Genomic DNA, 23382 nt, shown 5'->3' with positions numbered 1-23382 from the left:
GAATGGATATTTTATCAGTATGACAAAATTTAAGTAAGCTTTTGAAATGAAAGCACAATAATATTAATTCAGGCATTTAAAATGTTTGGGGTTTTTACTTCATTTTTTTTGGATAAGTTTGAACGTTGGCTTGGTTTTAGTTGTAGGTTTCTAACAAAGGACTTAACAATGCAGTATAAATCGTAGTGTTAAATTTTTTGATTGATGAAATGGTCAAGACTGTAAATATTCATAGATACTAATTTTAGTCTTTGGAGGTTGTGTTACTTCTGTAATAGAGAGAACATCTTCTCCAAGGTGTGACTGAGAGTGGGAAACTACTTGCTGGGTAGGTTGCTACATGTTGATGTAGCATTTCTGATTTCACCATTTCTGATGTTGAATATATGCTTATGTGTTAGATAAAAATAGCTACACTAATTTAATCCAGAAAAAGACTGAGAACCAATGTTGTTTGTTCTGTACATTCAGGATAGTGACATGCTTCCAAAGTTTTGAACTACAATAGCTAAATGAAAATGGCCAGTATATTTAAAAACATGTTTTTAAAGGTCAGGTATAATAATAAGGAAGCAAATATTTTATATTTTGCCATTTTCTTGTGAGTCCTCAAATAGAAGCGTAATAATTTTAAGTAAAAATTTTTACATTGAAAGTCCCTTGACTTTTTTTTTCTTAAAAAAAAAAAAAAAAAATAAAAGCATAATTCCTAGTGGCTTCTGTCAATCCTTCCTCTAACTGTAAAATTATCTTCAGGCCTTCTGGCAAATTCCCTTACTTGTGGTAACTGCTATGGATATTCATGTAAGGTTATGTGTGTTTGAGCTCTGAAAAGTCCAGTGGAAATCAGCATTCCGGAGGAAGAATCAAAGTGTTGTGTGTAAGATTGCCTTTGTGGCTGTGTCCTCTACTGATATCTGTTCAGAAATGAGAACTGGAAAGTTAGTTGCTGTGATAATTTTACATGATGGTTCAACAAGTTTAAGCCAAATCACACAAATCTGAATAATTCAAATTTTAAAGGAGTATGGTCCTGTTCAGTTGATGGAAACATAAAAGTTCTCAAATGGTGCAAAGTGAATGCATAATAGTCATAAAACAACATTAATTGGAATTTCATTACTAAGACTAGCCTAGTAAAATAAAAATCAGTAAGAAGGTCCTTACTAAAGAAACTGACTCGAATTTGAATCAGTAGTTGTAATTATGAAAAGACTTTCTACTAAATTCTGATGGATGTAACGTTAAGTGATACTTAATGGTTCTTGCATTATTTTTAGGAAAGTTTCATTCTGACTAAAATACTGAACAAGCTTTTACGAATACCTCTGCTTGACCTTCTTAAGCTTTCCAATTTCTGTTCTATTTTTGTTTGTACTTAGGTCCCTGTACCAAGTCATCTGTCTTCTAGCAGGTAGGACACTGCAAAGGAGGTTGTGCTGACATAGAAGCTAAATAATCACTTTGCTTTCTGTGCCTCAGTGACCTCAGAAAATCTTTTATTATTCTCTTCTTTTAGCTGTGAAAAAAACCCTCATACTTTTCCTGATAAAAATTTTATATGTAGTTCTACTTTTCTTATCTGTGTTACAATCTATACTTGGAGTAGATAGCATGCTTTATATGAGCGTGTTAATACTATTGGTCTTCTATTTATAAAGTAAGTAAAATCCATTTTCTAAAGAAAGATTTCAGATACTCTACACTATCCCCAGTTTTATTATGCAGTATTCAGTATTAGTTTAAGCAGGCAGTTACTGTAATACTGTCGAAACTGAGCACTTGTGGAGGAAAGAAGTTGTATTTAAAGTTATGGTTATTTAATTCAAAGTCTGTGGATATAAGTAGAATGTTTACAAGATTTGATTGCAAGAATCATTGCTGGAGAGAGTCTGGATAGCATCTTTAGGCCAAAAAGTAACATATATGAATGTTAGGGTTTACAGATTCTTTAGTGGTCAGATTGCAATTTGGAGAGTTAAAAATAAAATTTCTTTTCTAAAAAGGTAATGATGTGGAAGTCAGATATTGTGGGCTGTTTGTGAAAGAGGTATTAGTTGGGAAGACCACTCCATTTTTGTAAGTGGTGCCCATGAGAACTTGATATTCTGGTTGATTTTGATTTTATTTGCCTTGCTATTGAATTAAGTACCTTGCTGTTGAATTAAGAAACAGATTGTTCCTTGGGGAATGTTTATTGGAGTATCTATTAGACTTCTACACTGCAAGTTTACTAAACCCTATTTCTTTGATTACTGACTTGAGCTGATCTGACAAAAGTGAACATTAAACTTATATTCATTGTGCTAGCATAAACCAGAATGTGGGCAGTTGATAATTAAGAAAGAAGAATTTGTCATTCTATCACAGCAGTGTATATCAGATAAAATTATTAAATCTGCATGAGGTACTTGACAAGATTTAAGTGGATCTAGAACCTTGCTAGATCTAGTGGATCTAGAACATCAGTAATTCTGGCTATAAAAGCAGATGTTGAGATTTAATAACAGGAGACCATTGTCTGAATAGTTTTTTTTTTTTTTTTTTTAATTCTAGTTAGTTTTCCATGAATAAATGTATGGACATCAGTGCAGTTGTCAAATTCTGTTTAAAATGTGAATTCCTATTAAGAAATAATTTAATCCTAATGACTGTTAATAAGATAATTCCATCAGTTCTTATTTGAGGTTTTGCTCTCATAGTGGCTGAAGAGTACAACTTGGAAAAACTGCAAATCACTATCAACATGTCTTTTGCTGTCAGTTTTGGTTTGTTTTGTTGTTTTTTTTTTCTGGTTTTTTTTTTTTCACTGCACATAGATTTTGCTTTTCATTTAAAATGCAGCATAAATGATTTAATTTCAGGTAGTCGTGCAAGGAGCAGGGAGTTGGACTCGATGGTTGTTATGGGTCCCTTCCAACTTGAGATATTCTATGATTGAGAGACTTGACAAAAAATTAAGAGTAGGCATACAGTCTGTGATTTTTGGTTGAATAAGACTTTTACTGAGATAAGTAGCATAACTTTCACTAAGACATATTCTAGTGAAAATGGAGGGAAGTTACCATCTTGCCAGCCTCAGTACCAGTTCAATGGCATCAAGATTAAAGCTTTTCCATACAGGATGATCTACAGATCTGTACTCATTGTTCCAAGTATTTTGTTTCTTGTCCCATCTGTATTTACATTGGAATAACTGTGAGTTATGTTGCAACTCAGCCAGATTAGGATGTGAATAAAGTTTCATCTGAATATATATGCATGATTCTTTGGAAAGCAAGGAAGATGGGAGAAGAACTGGTTCTGTTGTGATCTTTAAATTGTAAGATGATCGGATAGGGTGTTAGCAGCTAATTCATGCATAAGGAGGACCTCTGTTTTGCTGACCGAGGACTGTTAACAATAGTTTTTAGTCTCAAAACTGATTTATTAATTCCATTCAATTACTTTAACCTTTTAGGCATATGAAGAAGAGAAGGGGGGGAATAAAACAGAACAAGGTTTGTTAGAACAAGTAAAATAACCTTTAGGTGCTTCTAAAACAAGAGGGGAAAAAGGAGAAAAGGGAACTGCATAGAATAAGTTTTTATACTGGTCTGATGATGGACAGTCACAGCATGTTGGGATCCTGGGCCTAAGAGGACAGCTGCTTGAAATGTCACAGAAATTACAGCCATGATTTGGTTGGCTGGAAGTCTGTCTCTGGTTCTGTAACTCTGCCTTACAGTGTCATGGTTGACTGCTGTGTGAATGTCATGTTGAGCAAAAGGAGCTAGAAACCTGCCTTGGTTTAGAAAAATGTCATTTTTACATTCTGAAATATTTATAATTTAGATGCTAGGAACTTGCTTTGCTTTCAGCAGGATCTGGTGATGTAAATGCTTGCTGTGATGTATATACAGAAAGGTAACCGTGTATTTTTCCTAAATATTTTTTTTTTTCCTTAACCTTAAGAAAAGTTGACAGTTCTGATAGGGAAATATTTTATATATTTTTTTCAGTGCATTTCTAAGTGCTGAGAAGTAATTACAAGCTATTTATGGTTGTCATTTCTTGTAGCTACCTAGACCTAGGAAAGGTTTTACAAGTGAGTGAAATAGGCTGTACAAAGTCATAGGTATTCATATGGTTATCCTTGCACAAAAATATCAAGTGTACTTTTGAGTATGACAAGTATAAATGGACCATAATTTTTGAATGTGTACTCAACCTGCTGAACAGATAGCTTGAAGCTTTAGAGGATTGTTAAACTGAAAGTATAGTTTGTTGAAAGTAATTTTTTCTTTTCAAGGCAAAGGACTTGAGAAAGCTGATGCACCCACTATAATTCCTAAAGAAGGTAACATACCAAAGGTTCCACTGAACTGGTGACATGCCGAGTGCTGAATTGATGAAATACTAGATTCAGTTTAAGATAAGCTTCTCACAAGATTGAGATCTTACATTTCATGTTTCTTTACTTGAGTTGTGAATGATACACATTTTGGGTCTAAATGCTGTATCTACTTCTATTATGAAGAAGTTGTTCTATACTTAGAAAGGGAGTAGTGAAAAGTCTTTTTTTTTTGTAGAACAGCTCTGAAGATAAACTCACCTTCTCCATATGAAACCATTCTCTTTTAAAGATGACCAGTTCCTTAACATCAAGGTTTGCATATTCCAATGTGAAGTTCTGCTACCTGCAGTAATATGAAAGCTTTAAAAGAAAAATTTATGTAGGATGTTGTAATGTGATTCAGGAATGCTTAAAGCTTAGAATGCAGAAATTTTTAAGCGATAAAGCTTGGTAATTTTATTCATTTTTTATTTTTATTTTTTTTAAATCCTGGACATAAGCTATTAAATAAATTAAATTGGTTCTGTAGCTTTTGAGTATGTAAAAGGATACCTAAATACATTTTGCCCTTTAGTACAGTTAGGCTGCTTTTATGTTGTGTACAATCTGGGAAGTACTGAACATTTTATTATACTGATGTTTTATTATATGGGATATTTCATACTGTATGTTCTCGGACAAATTATAGTTTAAATAGTGCCACCGCTGACTTCATATCTTCTAGTAATAACTTCCCCAAAGCCAGTATAGTCTGTCGTATTATGAGCATCCATAAATATTAACTGCAGGATGTTACTTCTAGGAATCTTTCAATGAACTATACATATGCTGACAAAGTGAATTCTGCTTACCCATCAAAACTATTTATTTCCAATCTAATTGGTGAAGTTGGAAGAAAAGCCATGGGTCTCGACCTGTGCTGAGTATATTGTGACATGCATATTTTTGCATCTAATAAGTAGAGTCTTGGCCTTGTATTCTGGGTTGTGGGTTTTTGCGTTTTTTTTGTTGTTGTTGTTGTGAGTTGTTTGTTTTTTTTTTCCTCCAGGCTGTTAGCAAAGACAAAAACAAGGGAATGGCAAATTATCAGGTTTAAAATGATAATTAACCTTATCACTGTATTTTCTAGGGAAATGATATTAGGCTGTATTCATGAATGTAACACTATTTTTGTATGGCCAATCAGCTACAGCTGGAAAGTGCAACTGAACAAAATTTAGCTCTAAATACATGCATATATGTTTGTTGAGCTGAGAGGGCACCTTCCTGCTGTTGTCAACTGTCTTATCTGTTGATTAGCTGCAGAAAAGTGGAGTCAAATTCTTCTCAGAGGTGCACAGCAAAGTGACAAGAGACAGTGGGCACAATTTCAGCAGGGGACATTCTGACCGGATACAAGTTAACAAAATGCAGAATTGGAATGGCTGATTCATTAGCTACATGGATTACGAAACCTCCATCCTTAGAGGTATTTAAAACTTGACTAGCAAAAGCCTGAGCACCCTGATCTGCGTTTGCCACCAGTACCAGTTTTGTACCATTTTTGGCCAGCACTTGAAGCAGATGACTCCCAGAGGTCCTTCCAACCTAAATTATTCTGTCTACATCAAATGGAATTTCAGCATTGGAACTTTTAAGATATGAGGCATTACAGCTATACACTTCCAAAGTTAGAAGTCAACATTACCAGTCAGTGTTTACAATATATGATATTTTAAATTTGTTTTATATCATGGAAGCAGAGTTTGTAAAACTCATTTTGTAGATGCAGTTGTAATATTTTTGTTATAGCATCTTCTAAAAGACCCAGTCATGCACTGTGAGCCTGTTCTGTTAATAGCTGAATGTACAGAGAATGGTAAGATTGCATTTGGGTTTTATAACTAAAATGCAAATTCTCTAAAGGAGGAAACAACAGGTAGATACAAGCAGATGTGCGGTGAAGCAATTGGTGAGGTGAGTGGCAGCCTGCATGCAGACAGCTGAACACTGGGTCATGTTTGACATAGTTTAGTAAAGGGGAACTGCTTTGCAAATGTGTGTGGAGAGCAGTTCCCAAGTGAGAAGAGGAGCCTGGAAAAGTACACAGGTAATTGTTTGCTCACTTGTTAAATTTTCAATTAAGTCTGACCAGATTCATTCATAAGGGACAGGGTCAACATTTTGACTGTAAATCAGAGAAATTCATCAAGACTAAAATATAAAGGACACCTAAAATGAAGGCCAAAAAAAAAAAAAAAAGAAAACTGAAAGCACAGAGAAGGGTTACCTGTAAGTTTTAGTGTCATGCCTGAAATGTAATGACTTAATGTAGGAAGAATCTGTAAGAATCTTTTTAATTTATTTCATAAATTGAACTTCAATTTATTTGAACTTGACCTATGTCCTCCACCAATATGGAGCAGAATGATCTAGCCTCTCAGCTCAGATTTTCTCTCACAGTGTAGCTGTCTTCATTTATGGCTGCCTTTATGAAGTATAAAAAAAGGAGCATATAAACAGAAATTTGGACTAGGGAAAAGGTAGAAGTAAAAAATTAGAATTACAGTTCACTTAAAGCCATCATCCATAGCATAATGCCATTTAGGGTTTTGGTAATTAATAGCATATGTCTTTAGGCAAAAAAGAGGTAGTTAGCATAGGTAGTTTTGTCTTATGTGTTATATGTTTGCTTTAAGGGTCAAATTAATGGCATTGTCAGAACAATAACTTTGATGTTTCAAGAACTAGGGCAGCTGTAATGAGAGAAGTGTGGTCTTGCCATATAAAGGGAAGTATATTGTCAGTAAGCAAAAGATAATGGCATCCTGTACACCCAGAAGGCCTGCTATAATGCGTGTGTCTGCCTAAGATCCCCTTTGCCCTCAGAACAGTCTATTTTTAAACTGGTGCTGAGTTTGACCTTAGTAAAGTGATACTGTTGGAAGTTTTTTAAATGCCTGATCATGCACAGTGTGTTCGTCACAGACCTGTCGGACAGTGACAGGTTGGGGTTGTTGTTTTTTTTTTTAATAGCAAATTTGAATTAGTTTGCACTTTCCTTGTGTTCAAAGGCTTTTCTGTTTAACATTAAAGGGTAAAACTTGATTACAAATTATATTCTGTGTACTTAATTGAAAATGGCTTAGCTAAATCCGTGAGACAGGATTAGAGACTTAGCTTCATTGTTCTAAACAGCTTATGATGAGGTGGTTTGAGATTTCTGTTTAAAATAGGAATACTTCCATATGAAATGCTAACTTTGTTGTTAACTACATTTTCCTCACTCTGAGCTGTGCGATTTCTTTGTGAAACTTGTGAAGAATAGATTGTTCTAGGTCAATATAACTGCTACTTCATAGGAACAGCAGGGTTGTGAATTGAGAATTGAACAAGGCTGTTGGTATAGTTGATGTATATTGTAACACATTTAAAATAACTTGTAAACCCAGGAATTTTTAAGAGCAATAATCTTTCAGGAACCTCTTGTGACCTTCTATGATAATATTTGACCTTTATGTTATCCCAAGATATCCAGACTGTAAGGTTGAATGCTGGGTTTCTTAAATAAGTTGACTTAAAACTTGCCACCCTTGCTACATGAAAACTTATGGTTTTGTGTGGACAGAAAGTGCAGTAGAACTGCAGTACTACCACTTGATTGAGAGAAGGAGCACCTCATTCCATATGTTTTAAAATTGACAGTGATGGGAAAGTGCAATGTTAGGATAAGTCTTCACTGGAATAATTTAATGATGTTGTAAAAATATGGAGGCTAATAGTAAGTTAAACTTGATTTAGCAAAACGAAGGACCCCTGAATGTCTAAACCCAAATTTAGGGGAAAAGACATGCATCTTAATATCTGAAACTTTGTATTCTTCTTGGTTTAATATGGGAAAATGCTGAGCATGTTCATGTAGAATATTTCCTCCTCTTTATTTCCCTTTTTGTCTGTCCTTTTTGAGGCATTATCTCAGTGGTTACCTTTGAGAGAGTTTTGAGTAGTTGGCCTTGCAATTGTTTTATTCTGGTCAGTTTTCATTTGTAATCCTGTGGCCATTCCTGATGTTGAAGAGATTACAGAGTATGTGCATACATAAAGAGGGCCGAGGTTTATCTGAGTCTTTATAGGGTGTAATAGTTTATTCTGTTTTGTGTTACCTCAAAACTGGAGGACTGGGGTCTGGGTCTTAGACCTGTGTCTCTCAATTTTTCTAAAATCTGGTACTATTTTTCCAGCTGTCTAATTCTAAATAGTTTCCACTTTTCTCCTTTGTAACACTTAAAAGGTTGTTGTTGTTGTGTGTGTGTGTATGTGTTTGTTTTTAATGTGTGTTTTAATCAGCTTTTACCTGTGGTAAGTGAACAGGTATAACATGTCTCTCTAGTCCATGTGTGAATGAAATGACACATTTGAAAATACTTAGAGCTTGCAAAGACTGTTGTGTTTAAGATTTCATTGTTATAACTATATGCAAGACAGCTCAGCAGGGTTTTTTAGTTCACAGGATTTGCTAATGCAGCAGCAGTTAATCGCCAAGGGAAATTTAAATTTGAAGGGACTCTTCATGTCCTGATTTACAAAAGCCCTCTTGGGCTATTCTAGAAATTCCTGCTAGCATCTGCATTTAGCTCTACTGTGTGACTTGTTTCAGCTCCTGTGTGCAGCTGTATACTGTTTGCTAAAGCTCATGAGGTATTACCTCTCAGCAACAAGTCCATTGTCTGGGTGGTAGCAGCAGGGCTAGCAAATGTGTGTCAGCCCTTGGTATTCAGACAAGTTGTACGGAACATTTGGACTTATTAGCACAAACCATTACTTCAGGCTAGAAATATTATTTTTCTCTTTGTCTCATACATGCAGTTGAAATAATGAACAAATAAACCACATCAGTACTGCCTTTGTTAAGAGCTGCATCTACACGTAGAGAAAAGTTATCTCATGAAGAGCCCTTTCTTTTAAAAAAAGCACTTTTAACACAACAGGTTTATGATTCCTGTATTCATAGATTCCTGACAGGTCTCTCATGTGTTTTCTAAGAGCAAATGGTTTTGGAAATTGCTATGGAAGTTTTATCCAAGTACAAAAGGTGAACAAATGTAGACTAGCATTAATAGCTGTTATTCAAAATGATCTATCAAGAAATTAGCCATACTAGAAATTCATGAACTGGATTATTAATGGCTGTAAATTGGTGAGATTATAATAATAATTAAAGTATCTATGGTATACATGCTGGCAAATAAGAGGTCTGCATAATATTTTAATAATACTTATTATGTGTATGTAATATTTGTAGACTAACTTCAGATTACATAATCAATTTAGGAAATAGTAATTATGGGCACATAGAGTCCCATTTTGAAACACTGGCATGCAGCAGCGGAATGACTGCAGCATATTGCTCACACCAAAGTTCCAAAATGTGCGTGCTCTTTATGAAAGTCAGTCATTTTCACCTTTCCCTTAGTGACTTGGAACAAACCCTGTAGTTGGTGCTGCTGAGAACCCAGGCTGTGGAATCCCTGTTGTCATAATTCCTTAGAGAGTATGAGGTTCATATTGCCTGTGAGAAGAGAGATTGTAATCCCCGTTTTGCTCTTCCAGCCTACAGACCAGAAGATTACTCTCTACTTTTTCTCCTTAGGGTCCAAATACAATATATATTTTAAAACAGTTAAAAAATCAAAAGACTTAAAAAATACCAAAAGGAGAAAATGTAAAATGCATTTATTTTACAGCTTATTAAAAAATAAAAGATTAAAAAATGACTTACATTATTTTAATCTGTTGATTTATAGAGGTGTTTATGGTCTACATTCTATAGAAAATTTTTATATCCTAGAATGACAGTGTTGTATTTGAAAATAAAATCCCTGTTCATTAGATTTCATAGAGTGTACATGCAGCAGCTGAAGGTCTGCTGTAGAATGGTAAGCTTCCAGTCAGATATGGGGATTAATCAGCATCTTAATAATGAATAAGAAATATATATGAGTTTTTTATTATTATTATTTAAAAAAAACATAATCATTCTCACTTGTGTGTTTACAGGCAAACGAGATCTTTTTCTGAAGTTGTTTTCTGTCTTTGGATTGTTATATTCAGGAGCATACTAATAAATTGATCTGAATTTATAGTGTTGCAACCAATGTGATTCTGAGATTTGTGGAGAGGGATGCTAAAGAAGCATATTTAAGTTTGTTTCCAGTTAATTTGTTTCTGTGTGCTTAGATTGCATCTGTATCCAGGGCCCTATGCAAGCCACAGATGGTGTGCTACTTGACAGTGAACTGCTTTTCAATCCGCCTCCATTTTAGTGTGTAAGTCTTGCAATGTCACTCATGCCATTTTCAACCAGTCCTAATAAACACATATGGAAATATCAGAGGGAAAACAGGGAAGATGAGAACTGCTATGATGCTGGAAAATAGATATTGCCTGACATTTTGTGAGATTGTTCTGTTTGTGTTGATCCTAGCTGTGTTTTGGTGGAATCTCTCTTTAGTAGCTATTCTAGAGAAGGAGTTCATTTTATTGCTGATTTGGTTTTGTTTTTGTTTATTATTGCAGACTTCAATAACTTCCTTAAATAAACAGTTTCCAATAATACTTTCCTTTGTCAGTGCTTGCAACAGACTAGTTCATCTGTTAAAATTTGGGAAATAAGCAAAGATGTTTCTTCTCTTCATAGTATCTTTTAACTTCTTTTTATTCATTTGAAGATTCTCTAATGAAGCCTTAAGGATGAAGCCTCTAGACTATTATTTTATTCTTACTTATGTTTTTGATTTTGGAGAAGAGCATCAATATTCAAGAAATTCCACAAATTTTTTTGTTGCCTCAAGGGAGGTTTCTGCATTAAACTTAGTCCAATTATCTCTATTGTTTGAATAGTTACCTATCATAAATCAAGCCTACTCACCAGAATTTCTCTCTAGTCAATGGAGAAAAATGAGTACTTCCAGAAATTAGTTTTTATCAATTATCCATAAAACATTTAAAATATTTTAAATGATGGACCAAATAAAAGCCATGGATTTTAATTTAGATTAAAACATATTTCTGTATGAATTTTCCACTGCTGTCCCTAAACTAGGTGACCAGATAGTAATGAAATTATTTAAATCATAATACAGTTTTGAGGATAGTTTACATGCCATTTACTTATGTCCAGAAAAAGTATTCTCCATGTTGTATCTTAAATTTCAGGGTGACATATCTTACTCTTCACTGTATGTATCTTGGAGGCTCCTTTAGTGAGATTATAGTAGGAGACCAATAAGGGTCTTCAATGTTGCAGTCAAATTCTCATCCTGTTGTGATAAATCATCTATTAATCACTTACACTTGCAGGTAATGAAATAGTATTGGGGGTCTTCCTTACTGTTCTTGTATTTACATCAATATTTTCTTTTTTTCTCTTCCTTCCTCTCTCTGTTAAACCACAAAGAAGAAAAAAAGGCCATAATTTAATGAATGACCCCTTAGATCACAGATGCTGAAAAAAATGAAGCCTGAAAATTTTAAATTGGCTGGCTGCTGCTATCCTAACAGAGCCCATTAAGTCACACAAGAGAGCATAACTTATTATGTAGTGAAACTGTGACTTTTTCATGGTTTCTTTGTAAACATGACAAAAGTTATGGATGGCATTAGTGATACTAAGTTGACAGAATTAAAACCACTGTTTATGGATACAGTTCAGTAACTTGATTTAATTAGATTCTTACCACATTGATCTAAGAGGATTTTCAAGCAGTATTTAATGACGAGGGTTTAAAAGAGAATGCTGAAGTTCTCATGGTGTTGAATTCAAATGAATATTTTTATTTAAATACATACATATTTAACTAAATACATACATATTTAACGAAATACTTATTGTTTAGGCTCTTGCAGTTTGAAACAGCGTACAGTGTTTGTGCAGGGGCTTTGGCCACTATACAATCCCAGACTTTGGCTAATAGTATACTGCATTGACACTGGGTGTATTAGTATAACAGATCGAGATTCAGCTCTTGTCAAATAGACGCATTAGAAGTGGGACATCAGAGTCCAGGCTTCATTGACACAGTTGATTTATAATGGGAACTTCCGGCCTGTAGTTCCTTTATTGATACCTACATCCAACATGGTATATGGAACAGTTTCAGAAGTGAGTGAGGTTATTGCAAAAATCAATTTTCTCTGAGCCTGTCAGAGCAGATAATGGCTTTTAGTTTCTTCTTCTTTCCTGGTTTTAGCCTGTTCCTTTCCTTTCTCAGGCTACCAGCCCCTGTTAATAACCAACCTGCACTGTATTATAACTCTTTCCTATTTGATAAGCTGTACTGAAAATAACAGGCAATAATAATCTCTGAGATTTAATATAAATCTTTTGGACATTCAAATAGGGTAGGCTATTGGAAAATACAGTATAGACCTATGAAGTGAGCATAAGAAATGATAAACTGAACACCAATTGATGCAAGAAAGTTGAAAAAAACTTCATGAAATTACTGGTAAATTTATGCAGATGTCAGTGTTACGTAAGAGCTTGTGTTCCATTAAATATGGGAAATGGTTTTAAGGTCATTGGGTTGTATGCATCTTAAAAATACCTGACAGAGATTTTACATGAAAAAACATTACCAAGAAATAACATTCATCATGTAGAAAAAAGTTTGTTTCCTTTTATTCTGCAGTAGAATGAGATTATAAAATTAAAGTCAACATTCATAACTCTTCTAAAACACAAAATAATTTTGATTCTTGCTAAGTGTGGAAGGTATAAAAGGAACAGTACCTTCAACTAGGAACAAGTATGTAAAAGCTGGCCAAGCTCCAGCTTATTGAAAGCCAAAGTTATCCTGAAATTTAAGTCCTTTGGTGAGGGCTCTAGTAGAAGGGTAGCTGGGAGATCTTTTAAACCTCAGATGTATAAATCAAGTTTTTAGCACAGCAGTTCACCCAATAAGATGGACAGTCTAAAACTGGAATGTGGAGGCTCAAAATGCAATGAAATCTAAGGCTACTTATTGGAAATCTCTTGACAAAGAAAACATTTATTCCTGCATGTTATCAAAACTGGCAAAAGCAGGTTGCAAGTGTCATGTGGTTTCCCCATCTGTGGTCAATTCCACTTGTAGTTCCGCAGCACTGACAGCTGTTGGATATGCTTTTTTCCATTAATATAATCTCTGAATCTGTCCAGCATATTTTTTAAAACTAAACGAATTCAGGGACAGCTGATCCATAAACTGCTAAATATTACCCCTCTCTACAATTTCTACAATTTCCCATGGCAACAAACTGAAAAAATTATCTTTTTTTTTGTTTTGTTTTGTTTGTTTCTGTTGTTCTTCACGCAGGGAATATCACAAATCCATACATCTGAGTATTAGATTTCAAGTTTGGATTTCAGATTTAGCTGAAAATTGTGCCGGTGTTGCGTATCTTGGTAGGATATGCAAGCATCTTTACGTAGGCTCCAGATTGGGATATGTGGGAGTCTGAGCACAGTCTTCAGGGGATCAGTTAGAATTGAAGAATTTCTCTAGATTCACTTTTCTCGAATATAAGAAATTGACGGTTATGTGAAGATCATGTATTTCTTGCTCAGATTTTGCCTTCATTTTCATAGATACTGCAGCAAAATAAGAAAACTCAAAGTTGATCTTCAGTTTCTGTACTTCATGTGCTGTATGAAGTATCCATACACCAGACATTGAGTTCTGATGTAAACATTCTGTCTTCCATTATTGTTAACTCCAAGCTACATGGTTTGTATCTAGTATTAAATTTACGTCTTAGAACTACTTAGAAGTAGTTCTTGAAGAGAAAAATTAATGCCATGATAATTCTGCTTCATATCCATGATTACTTAGTGATGGTGCATCTGGGAAGATTGACATTATGAAGTCTATGCAACATAAGAAAGCAGGAGAAAGGTTTATGTACTCTCAAAATTAAACTTCACTGTTGTATTATGGTGAGAAACATGCTTGTAACCAGATGTATTCGTTTTCTGTAGGTTTGTTTGTTCATTTGTTTGTTTTTACAGTGTTTTCAAATTTTGTAGCAAAACTTGAAAGTTTATTATGAATCCTGAAAAAAACCCCCAACAAAACCTTCTCCCAAATGGCAGAACAGCAAACTCAAAGAACTCCATTCCTGTGCTGCTGTTTTTAATTTTTCATACTAATGATTCATAATGTATCTAACAGTTTTATTTTTTATTTACAAAATCCTACTGTGTTACCTTTCTGCTGTGTGTTAAAAATAGTGGAAACAGCAGTGGTTCAGGGAGAGAAGCCAAGTGTACTGATGAAAATAGCAGTGTTTAAACTTAAGTAAATCTGGTTCTGTACTTTGCATCAAACAATAGATTTCATTTTTACAGGTTCCGGTTTAAATTTACAGATTTGCAACCTGTCAGATATTTTCCTTTTGCTAAGGAAAGAATGCCATAGCAATATTGAAGGCTGCTCTGCAGTAGGGACAGAGTTTAGGAGTTTTGTTTGTTTTTTTTTTTTTTGTGTGTGTGTGTGTTTATTTTGGATTTTTTTTTAAACTAAATATACCAAACTCTAACCAACACTGGTGTGCTTAACTTGGTTGCTTTATATTTCAGTTATAAAAATAACCTAGTGAAGCTTCCTTCTATAAAAGGATTATTCTAAGGAACGTTTGCTTTACAAAGAATAAAATACATTCTGTGTTACTACACTTGACAGAAGACATGCAGTATTCTATCCTGTATTTACAATGAGGTGATGCTCTTTCTCTGTTACTAGAATTCAGAGTTTATTTTCTTAGAATGACATAAAAACCTGTTCCTTAAGAGATTTCATCGTACATTTTTAAAAAATATTTTCTTTTTACAGTGCTCTTCGTACTAAAATAAATAATAGAATCTCTGAGGCATGATGGAAGATATCCTGGAAGAGCTTCTACTGCAATGAAAATCTGGTGCAGTTTGAAGGGATTATACAGTAAAACAGGACTAATCTAAGAAAACAGAGTGATAATATTGCTGAATGTTTTCACTTTAAGGCATTTTACAGAATGCTGATGTAGCCAATAAAAGAGCACATTCATCAAAACGCATAATTGAATTAAAAAAACCCCAACAAACCAGTTTAAGCACATGGTATTCAGATTTCACGTGAAGGTGAAGAAATCCCTTAGGACATTTAAAATTTATGAGGAGTCTTGTGATTTCATTCATTATGTTGGCAATACGCACAGCCTTTCTTGAAAACGGATTGGACCAAAAAAGGTGAACAGACGTGGTTGTAATAGCTCTTCCCATAGTGTATGCTGAATTATGAGAGTTCCTTCTGGTTATACGTTACCCAGGAGGACTGGTTAATGTGATTGGTTATATAGATCTGCAAATTTTTAGCTGTGGGCTGGTATCCATATTGAGCCATAAATTTATTGTTGATGTATTGCTTTCCAGGCAGAACACTCATACTATGATAGAATTAAGGGAGAGGATTGATTTCCTGCTAAATAAGAACATTTTGGTTTAAAGTATAATAAATGAAACTGAAATTTCCATATGAAGCAGGTATGTGTTGTAAATATTGCATGTAGAGAAAGATACCTTTTAGAATTAAAGATTTACATATAGGTATAATACAAAATATACCTTCTGAATGAATACAAAATCTATAATCTTTTTAGCATTTGACTTTTGGTTGACAGAAACATTTCTGCTAATATGTCTTGGGCTGCTGTGGCTACATACATCTCTATTCTGACAATATGCCATACTATCAGAATATACTTTCAGCTCGTTTTTAGCTTGTATTAAGCACTGAGGTGAATATTGAATGAATTAGTGCTCACATGCTGTAAGTACCTTAACAAAAAAACTTTATAGGAAAAAAAAAAAAAAAGATTAGGTGGTGATTACTTACAAGCTCTGTACCAGCAAGGGTCGTCGTGAAATTTGGAAGGAGGCTGATTCACTAAGGTGCAGAGCAAAATCTTTTACAAAACGAAGCAATTTTTTTTTCCTAATCAACAGTTAAGCTGCTAAGTAAGTCTGCTTAATTTCACTTCCACCCTGTGAAAATCAGCTGTTGTTCTAGCATTTTCATGATACTGATGTAATGCAGAAACGAGGAAAGAAGCTTCCTTTGCTGGCAGAATAAAGAAAACTTCACCGTGTTGTTTAATTTTTATTTGGAATTACATCCTGGTTCAGAATTAAAACAACCTCAATCTTCTTTCCCCCTTCTTTTCCCCTTATTTCTCACTTCTTTCCTCTGTGCAGTCTTTTTCTGTTTTTATTTTTGTCTCCTCTTTCTCTGTGTTGTTTTTGCAGTGAAGAATGTGCTGTGTAAAGTTTAAGGAACTTGGATCATTCCTTATCAGGCAGAGATTTATCCTGGAAGATTTCAAGCCACGTTTTTCCTTTAGAACTGTTTACTATTAACTTTTTCAGTTGACATGAAATAATATGTATCCTTCTTGAGGATAAAGGAAACATTTTTCAGTAAATATTATTTCCCAGTTGAAGTCTGATTTTGTGTCAAAGCTGTATTGCTGTCTCAAAGAAACACCCCAACCATCTAGTTTTTTTCCATGTGATTTTTTCATTTAGTTTGTTACTGTATTCATGTATAGCTGAAATTGTATATTTACTCTGAAGCAAAGGAACCAGTTGCCATCTTGCAGTGTTTTAGCTGCTTAGTTAAAGCTAAATGCTCATAATTTTTCTAGGAAGTGCTAAAATATATGTGCCATGATTTGGATTTTCTGTTTTTTGGGAAGAATCTCCTTCATGATAGTTTTTAAGATTATTCAAGATACCTGTAGCAGCAGAACTATTAAACAGATTTTTAGGATTATAGCAGAAATAAATGTTTGTGAGTATAATGAATTTTCTGAAGATACTTAGTATCTTTAGGTCATAATAAGAAACATCTATCTTCCGAAGAATGGCATATTTTTTTACAGTTTACTGTAGGGAATGTAGTGTTTTATAGAAATTCAGAAGATGAGGTTTGTGCCCCACAGAAGTCACCAAAGACTTCTGTCTGGGTGATAGCCAGGCTAAAACTGCATAGGTTTGGGAGTGTATGCTGAATACTTTAGATATTCAAGTAACACAAAGCTGTCCAGTCTAACTGGGCACCATACACATACTCATCTGGTCCTCTTCAGACTTTTCTGCTGCTGTGCTGACATTTTAAGCTTTTCCAGAGCATTTTTCTTGCCACACCATATAATTTGTTATATATATGACAGATGAGTTGGCTCTGGTCCATCAATCAGTGTTCAATGGGAAGATTTATAAAGGAGGACAGACACCATTATGCAGGGGCTCAAATATGTTTCTAAGCATGGTGTCTGGAGGAAGCCCACCTATTATATGTAGCTCCATTATTTCTTTCATCATGTGACACCTGTAGAAGATGACAGTGACGTGTCCACTACTGTTAAGTAACCAGATTTAAAATGTATCCAAGAATTTGAGCTTTGAGAAGGATGGAGGATTCAACTTCCATACTTTTACACTGAAAGGTTTGATGAACCTGGAAGAAATGTATTTCAGCTAAGAAACAATTGCAAGTGTAGAAGTTCATAGTATCAAAGATCATATGCAGTAACTTTTTCATTTCTATGGGAAATCAACATATCAAATAAAAAAATAAATCCTCTCTGTTGGGAAAGAATATCCAAGTTGGTGAGATGTGAGGTGATGGTGGTCTTTTCCTGTTTTTATGCCAATTAGTCTTCAGAACTGTCAAGGAGTTCTTAAATTTTGCATATTACCTTTTATTTGGCAGTATCCTTATTTCTTGAAATAAACCCTACATAATAATACACTACCGTGTAATTCAGAGAGTAAGCAAGAGTGGAAAGTGCAATCACATTGCTGTTGATCTGAGTTGGTAGAATCAATGAGGGTTAAAAACCAGAACCTTTAGAAATCAGCATGCTATTAAGTGGTTATGCACTGCTACTAGAATTGACATGTTAACATAAAGGTATTCTCTTCTGCTTAAGTCCAGAATATGTCTTCTGGTGGTATATAAATTTTTTGGGGATTTAATTTCTATCAGTAAAGCTTCTGCTGGAATGTCCACGTTTGGCAGCATGGCCAAAACTTCCTTTAGCCTGTAGCTTGTGTGCTGAAAAGCTCATTGTACATAATTAAACCTACTTAAGATCAACAAATTAGATACTCTCTCACTTCCCTGTGGGGTCCACTCACTAGGCTTTCTTGAAACGCCCATCAGAAGTTCAGAGAATTTGTACTAGCTCTCCTACCTTATTTGTGGACATTTTACTCTGGAAACCAATCTACTGTTTTTCGTCTTCCCCACAATAACCTTTATATCTTGTAATCTAGGAAATCCACCTCCCTGTGATCCTGTCCAGCCAATCCATCCTTTTTTCCTTCTCCTAATCACTTATCTCAGTTTTCAGCAGGGGATTCCAGTTGTCTCCTTTTTCCTTGCTAGCATTTTGTTTCTGTGGGCAGATAAATAATTATGTCCCTGTCACTTGAAGTGCAGAAGGAACCTTCCTGCTGTTTCTACTAGTTCCTTTCCTAAAGCATTTTCCTTTCCTGACAACCTTGTTCTTTGTATCCTGACTGGTCTTAGTGCTAGCCTGTGAGCCTGATCTGCCTGGTGTAGCTGCTGTAACACATTGCTCAGGCCTTTCTGTGCTCTCAATTTCCCAGAGCAAGGGCATGCCTCAGGCTAACCCCAGCCTAGGATTAATGAGATGAACAGTGGAAGAGCAAGTTGCAGTTCCTTGTCTTACTTGAATTCTGTACATTAGTTGAAAATCATTGCTCTCCTGGAAAAAAAAAAAGAGATTCTTTTTTCTGGAGCTTCTCATACCTTTCAACTGATCTTCACACATTTCATCCCCATTTACCCTTCTCTTCTAGAGCTGGAAGTAGTAGCATAAGGCTACTTCTGAGAAAAACTATTTTAAAATAAAGGGTCACTAGAATCTTCATATATTAATACAGTTTTTACTTTTATATTTTTTCTGCACTGGTATTTACTAAACAAGATTTAAAGTTTTAGGACTATTAAAAGATTGTATTATCTCTGTTTATCACGACAGTAAACCCCCACCCCCCCAAAACCACCCAAAGCAAACAACCAAAACCCAAACAAAAAGCTTTCTTAGTTCTGTTTTAGTCACCTTAGTTTGGAGCCAGAATACTTAACGTTAATTCTTTAATCTCTCAATTTTAGTTGTCTTCTGTATCAGTGCTTTTATCCTAGTTATGTTTTTAAAACATTTTCCAGAAATAGCATTTGCTTGAGATTGTCTAAATTAAGCTCTAAATTCACAAGGCTTTCTTTAATTTCTAAGTATCTGTTTCCAGATTGGATCTTGCCTGCATCACCTCTAAGCATGTATGCAGTGCTGTGTCTGCTGTTTTTTTTTTTTATGCACTGCTGTTTGCTTGCTAGATGTGGTATTTTTTCTCCTTATTCTGAGTTGGCAGCTCTTGGCTGTGTCACCTTCAGTTGTACATTGTTTTGCAAAGACTATGTGTGGCTCTACATCCCCTACGCTTCTTGTCTTATGCTGTTTCTAGCATTATTTCCTTTGTGAGAGTTCTAAGTTTTTTACTTTGTATTCTTCTTTATTCTCTTCTGTAGCCAAATTAAGTATAGTTGGGGGGGGTGGGGTGGGGTGGGTTTATTTTATCATTTTTCCATTTGGGCATTATCTTTTTGTCCTGAGTGATTTTTTTGCAGTTTGCCATATCACATATCACTCTCTTCCAAGTGTGAAGTCATATCTTTTGTTAGTTCCTTGCCCCTTGCTCTCTGCCCTGCAGCTTTGGATATCTGAACTGAATTAGTATCTGAGCTGTTATAATGAAATCTGCCAAGTGCCTTAATTATAAATCTGACTTATTAGTTTAAAATGAATAAAAGATTCTTCAAGGAATTATTTCACTTTTTGCAGTTTCATTTGCAATCTTTCAAAAGGGTCTCTTTTGGGGGCTTCATATTATTGCAGTTTCACTCCAGAGCTTGTGCTTTCCGTGTGTCTCTGGAAACTGCTTAAATTATCAGTAGGTACAGGTTCAGCAAAAATGAAAAAGCAGTGAAATTTGGTATATTTTTTTTACCTTCAGGCAGATTCCAGCTTTTCCCATAAAGATGTCAGATACTTACCTGATCTTCTTCCTGTGATTCATCAACATAACACTAGTTTCACTAATTTTGTGTTGTTAGTGGCCTTTAGTTCCCACACTACAATTTTTCCTTCTTATTTTAGGAGTCTGACTTCCTTCCTTTTCTGATAATCATAAAGTAATTCAGTACCTAACTATAGAGTTCTGGACTTTAAACTTTGGAGCTTTGTGATCCAAACACCTGCTTAAAGCAGAGCCAATAGTATATCAGGTTGTGTAGAGACTTAACCATATATTTTGAGTATCTCTAGTAATGAAGGTCACATAGTCTTGTGTGAGTTCCAGTTTGGTGTTATGTAGCACCATGACGTATGTAAGGATTAAAAGAGCAAGTATTACTGAAGTTCAAGCCCCCTGTTTGAGAGTCTGTGGTATAGGGTGATCCCAATTTTCCCAGCTATTTGCTGAAGAAGGATTGGTACATATTTCTGAAGATGCCTATGTTGATGTGATTCTAGAGAAAGTAATTGTGGTGAAGCTGTAGGTCTGTAGGTATGGCTGATAGAATGCAACACTCCGTGAATGAAACTGTCTGTATGGCCAGAACCTGGCCATTCTATACAGAAAAAAAAACAAAAAACAACCCAAAACGTAGCTCATCTTTGGCAGGAAATAAATCCTTTTTGGCTTTTTTTTTTTTTTTTGTGTGTGTGTGTGTCTTACTATAGTGTTAGATTTTTTCTTTAATTTCCTTGTTATAGTGGCTGGTTTGCTGTATTTGAACTAATGTATTCAAATATTTTAATGTTAACTGTGAATCTAATTTTCAGACTACCAGTCAGATGTTGTATACTTGACCAAACGAATATTGGTGTTGTGGAGAGATAATGGTGTAGGATGGCAAAGACTCCTTGATTTGAAAATATGCATATAGTCTGGGAAAAAGTGGAGAACAGTAATTGAGTGGGGAAGCTTTGTACTTATGTCCTTGAGGAAAAAAGTGTTGTCCAGTGATAAGTATGGACAGTTAATAAATGTTGTGTAGGAGCTGAAAATAATTCCTGTCCACATTTCAAATATTTTTAGTACTGTTTGGAGATGAGGACTATCCAGGAAGGATAGAAGGCAATTGCCTACAAACTGTTCTTCACTTTTTGAACTGTTTGCTACCTCAGGCCCTATGATAAAATAGGAAAGTTGACAATATGTACTGTATTATCTTTTCATGGAATAATGATAACTTCTTGGAGGCTGCTTCCAAAGGTACTTCATCTTACATAGACCAGATGTAAGCTGTTGTTTTCATAACAAAAAAAATTGGTTCTTGCCTGTGTCATTTAAATAAGAGTAGCTTTACAAGCAGGATTTTGAAAAATGTTGAAACCTTTTTCCTTAAGGTTTCAGTAGTGACTACTTTGCTACTGTCTTCATGCAACTAGAAAGTTTTGATTTTATTGTAAGTGTTGAGTATATAGAATATTCCAAGATTTGAATGTATTATAATTGTATGAGTTCTCATGCTTGCTTAGAACATGCTCTGCTTTCATATACATTTATACCTAAACCCTAATTTTGATAACTCCATCCCATTTTACCTCTCTATTATTGGTAAACCAAAATGACATGCACAGTCTAACCTGCTTCTTCATGAAACAGTGGGAATCACTTTAAAAAAGCTGTTTCTAAGATAACTTGTACTTACTACAGCAAATCCCAAGAAACAACAGGCAACTCTGTGCTTGGTTCATTTACAGAAGCCATTCAGTAAAGTGCTGCTGCTCTGACATTTCATTGAAATCTAAGACGAGGAAGAGGGAGTGCTGATATAATTAGATATTGAGCCTTTGTAGATGGGGCCTTCTGTCCCCAAAGACCTGATTACGGTTCAAATTTTCTCTGTAGTGACTTGAAATGAGCTGTGCAAGCACATATGAGACTTACCATGCTATAGTTTCCACAAGATTTGCAAAATTTCCACAAGCTCTGAATATCTCACCAGGTCAATAATGTAGTTGGATGAGCATATACTGCCTGGAATTTTTATTCCTTTTATATTTCCTGTTTTAAATATTAATCATGCTGCATGCAGATCCCTTTCGTATATTCAGTTTTTCCTTGTTCTTATATTACAGACATCTGCTGTAAGATACTTACCAAGTTAGAGGAGGCAGTTCAAGAATATTTTTGCTTGCCTTTATAAAGCTTGGGCTCTCTAAATGAATTCTGAACTTCCCATGTTGCCTCCTGACAAATACTGTGCATAAGCAACTCGTATTATTGTAGGTCACTGAATTAATTTTTAAAATGCCAATTGACATGATTCCCTCAGGGAGTTGTAAGTTGCAGCCTTATATTAGGTTCCAGTACAAATGTGGAAATTCAGTGTTTTAGAAAGGAAAGCATTTGTAGTACAGAAACAGCTTAACATGAGTCAGGTGCATTTAAATTCTAATAGATGGAAATGGGCAGAGTTTCTAGAGATTTTTCACTGTCGTTGCGTATATAATTCTCAGGAGAAAATTGGTAAATTTGGTCCTTACTTCTGGCACCAAACCTCACAACTGTGGTTGATTGTTGTGTTTTGCATAACCAAAACTGGGAGTTAAATTTCTCCCAGTATATTGGACACAGCTTAGTTCAGTCCAGGCTCCTGCTAAATGCAGGAAGAGAAATAGCCAAAGATAAACTATCCAGAGCTATTTGTGTGAGTGATTTTTGATTGGAAAGATCTATGGGATGATACTGGTATTTGTTATATCTTGTTGACATATGACATTTGGTCTTTTTCTGACAAATAGTCAAAAATAGAGCATTGTAGAGGAGAGGTGAGGCCCATAAGATATTTTTCGCTTAATTATAACACTGTCCAGTAGAAATGCTGCACTAAATGGCTTGTAAGCATGTGCTCTATATTCCGGTGTGCTGAACTTTATAAAAATTGTAATTT

The 23382-nt window shown here is 34.8% G+C and overlaps 1 protein-coding gene across 8 annotated transcripts in view; it reads left to right on the top strand.

Annotated features, from left to right (window-relative positions):
• Positions 1 to 23382, top strand: part of IMMP2L (inner mitochondrial membrane peptidase subunit 2) — a 453769-nt gene that overhangs the window by 17720 nt on the left and 412667 nt on the right. Inside the window, exon 4 of one of the 8 annotated variants that reach the window (XM_062609583.1) lies at positions 16638 to 16671. The exons of the other annotated variants lie outside the window; for them this stretch is intronic. Coding sequence (XP_062465567.1) covers positions 16638 to 16656 — 19 coding nt within the window. The 3' untranslated portion in view covers positions 16657 to 16671. Of the gene's footprint in view, positions 1 to 16637; positions 16672 to 23382 lie in introns of those variants that run through there. 8 annotated transcript variants of the gene reach the window in all.

Source organism: Pezoporus occidentalis, unplaced genomic scaffold (genome assembly GCF_034315485.1).
Source record: "Pezoporus occidentalis ecotype Australia unplaced genomic scaffold, CSIRO_AGI_Poc_V1 ctg14, whole genome shotgun sequence".
Lineage (NCBI taxonomy): Eukaryota > Metazoa > Chordata > Aves > Psittaciformes > Psittacidae > Pezoporus > Pezoporus occidentalis.
The sequence above is the reverse complement of the archived record's forward strand: the minus strand, read 5'-3'. Positions and strand labels throughout refer to the sequence as shown.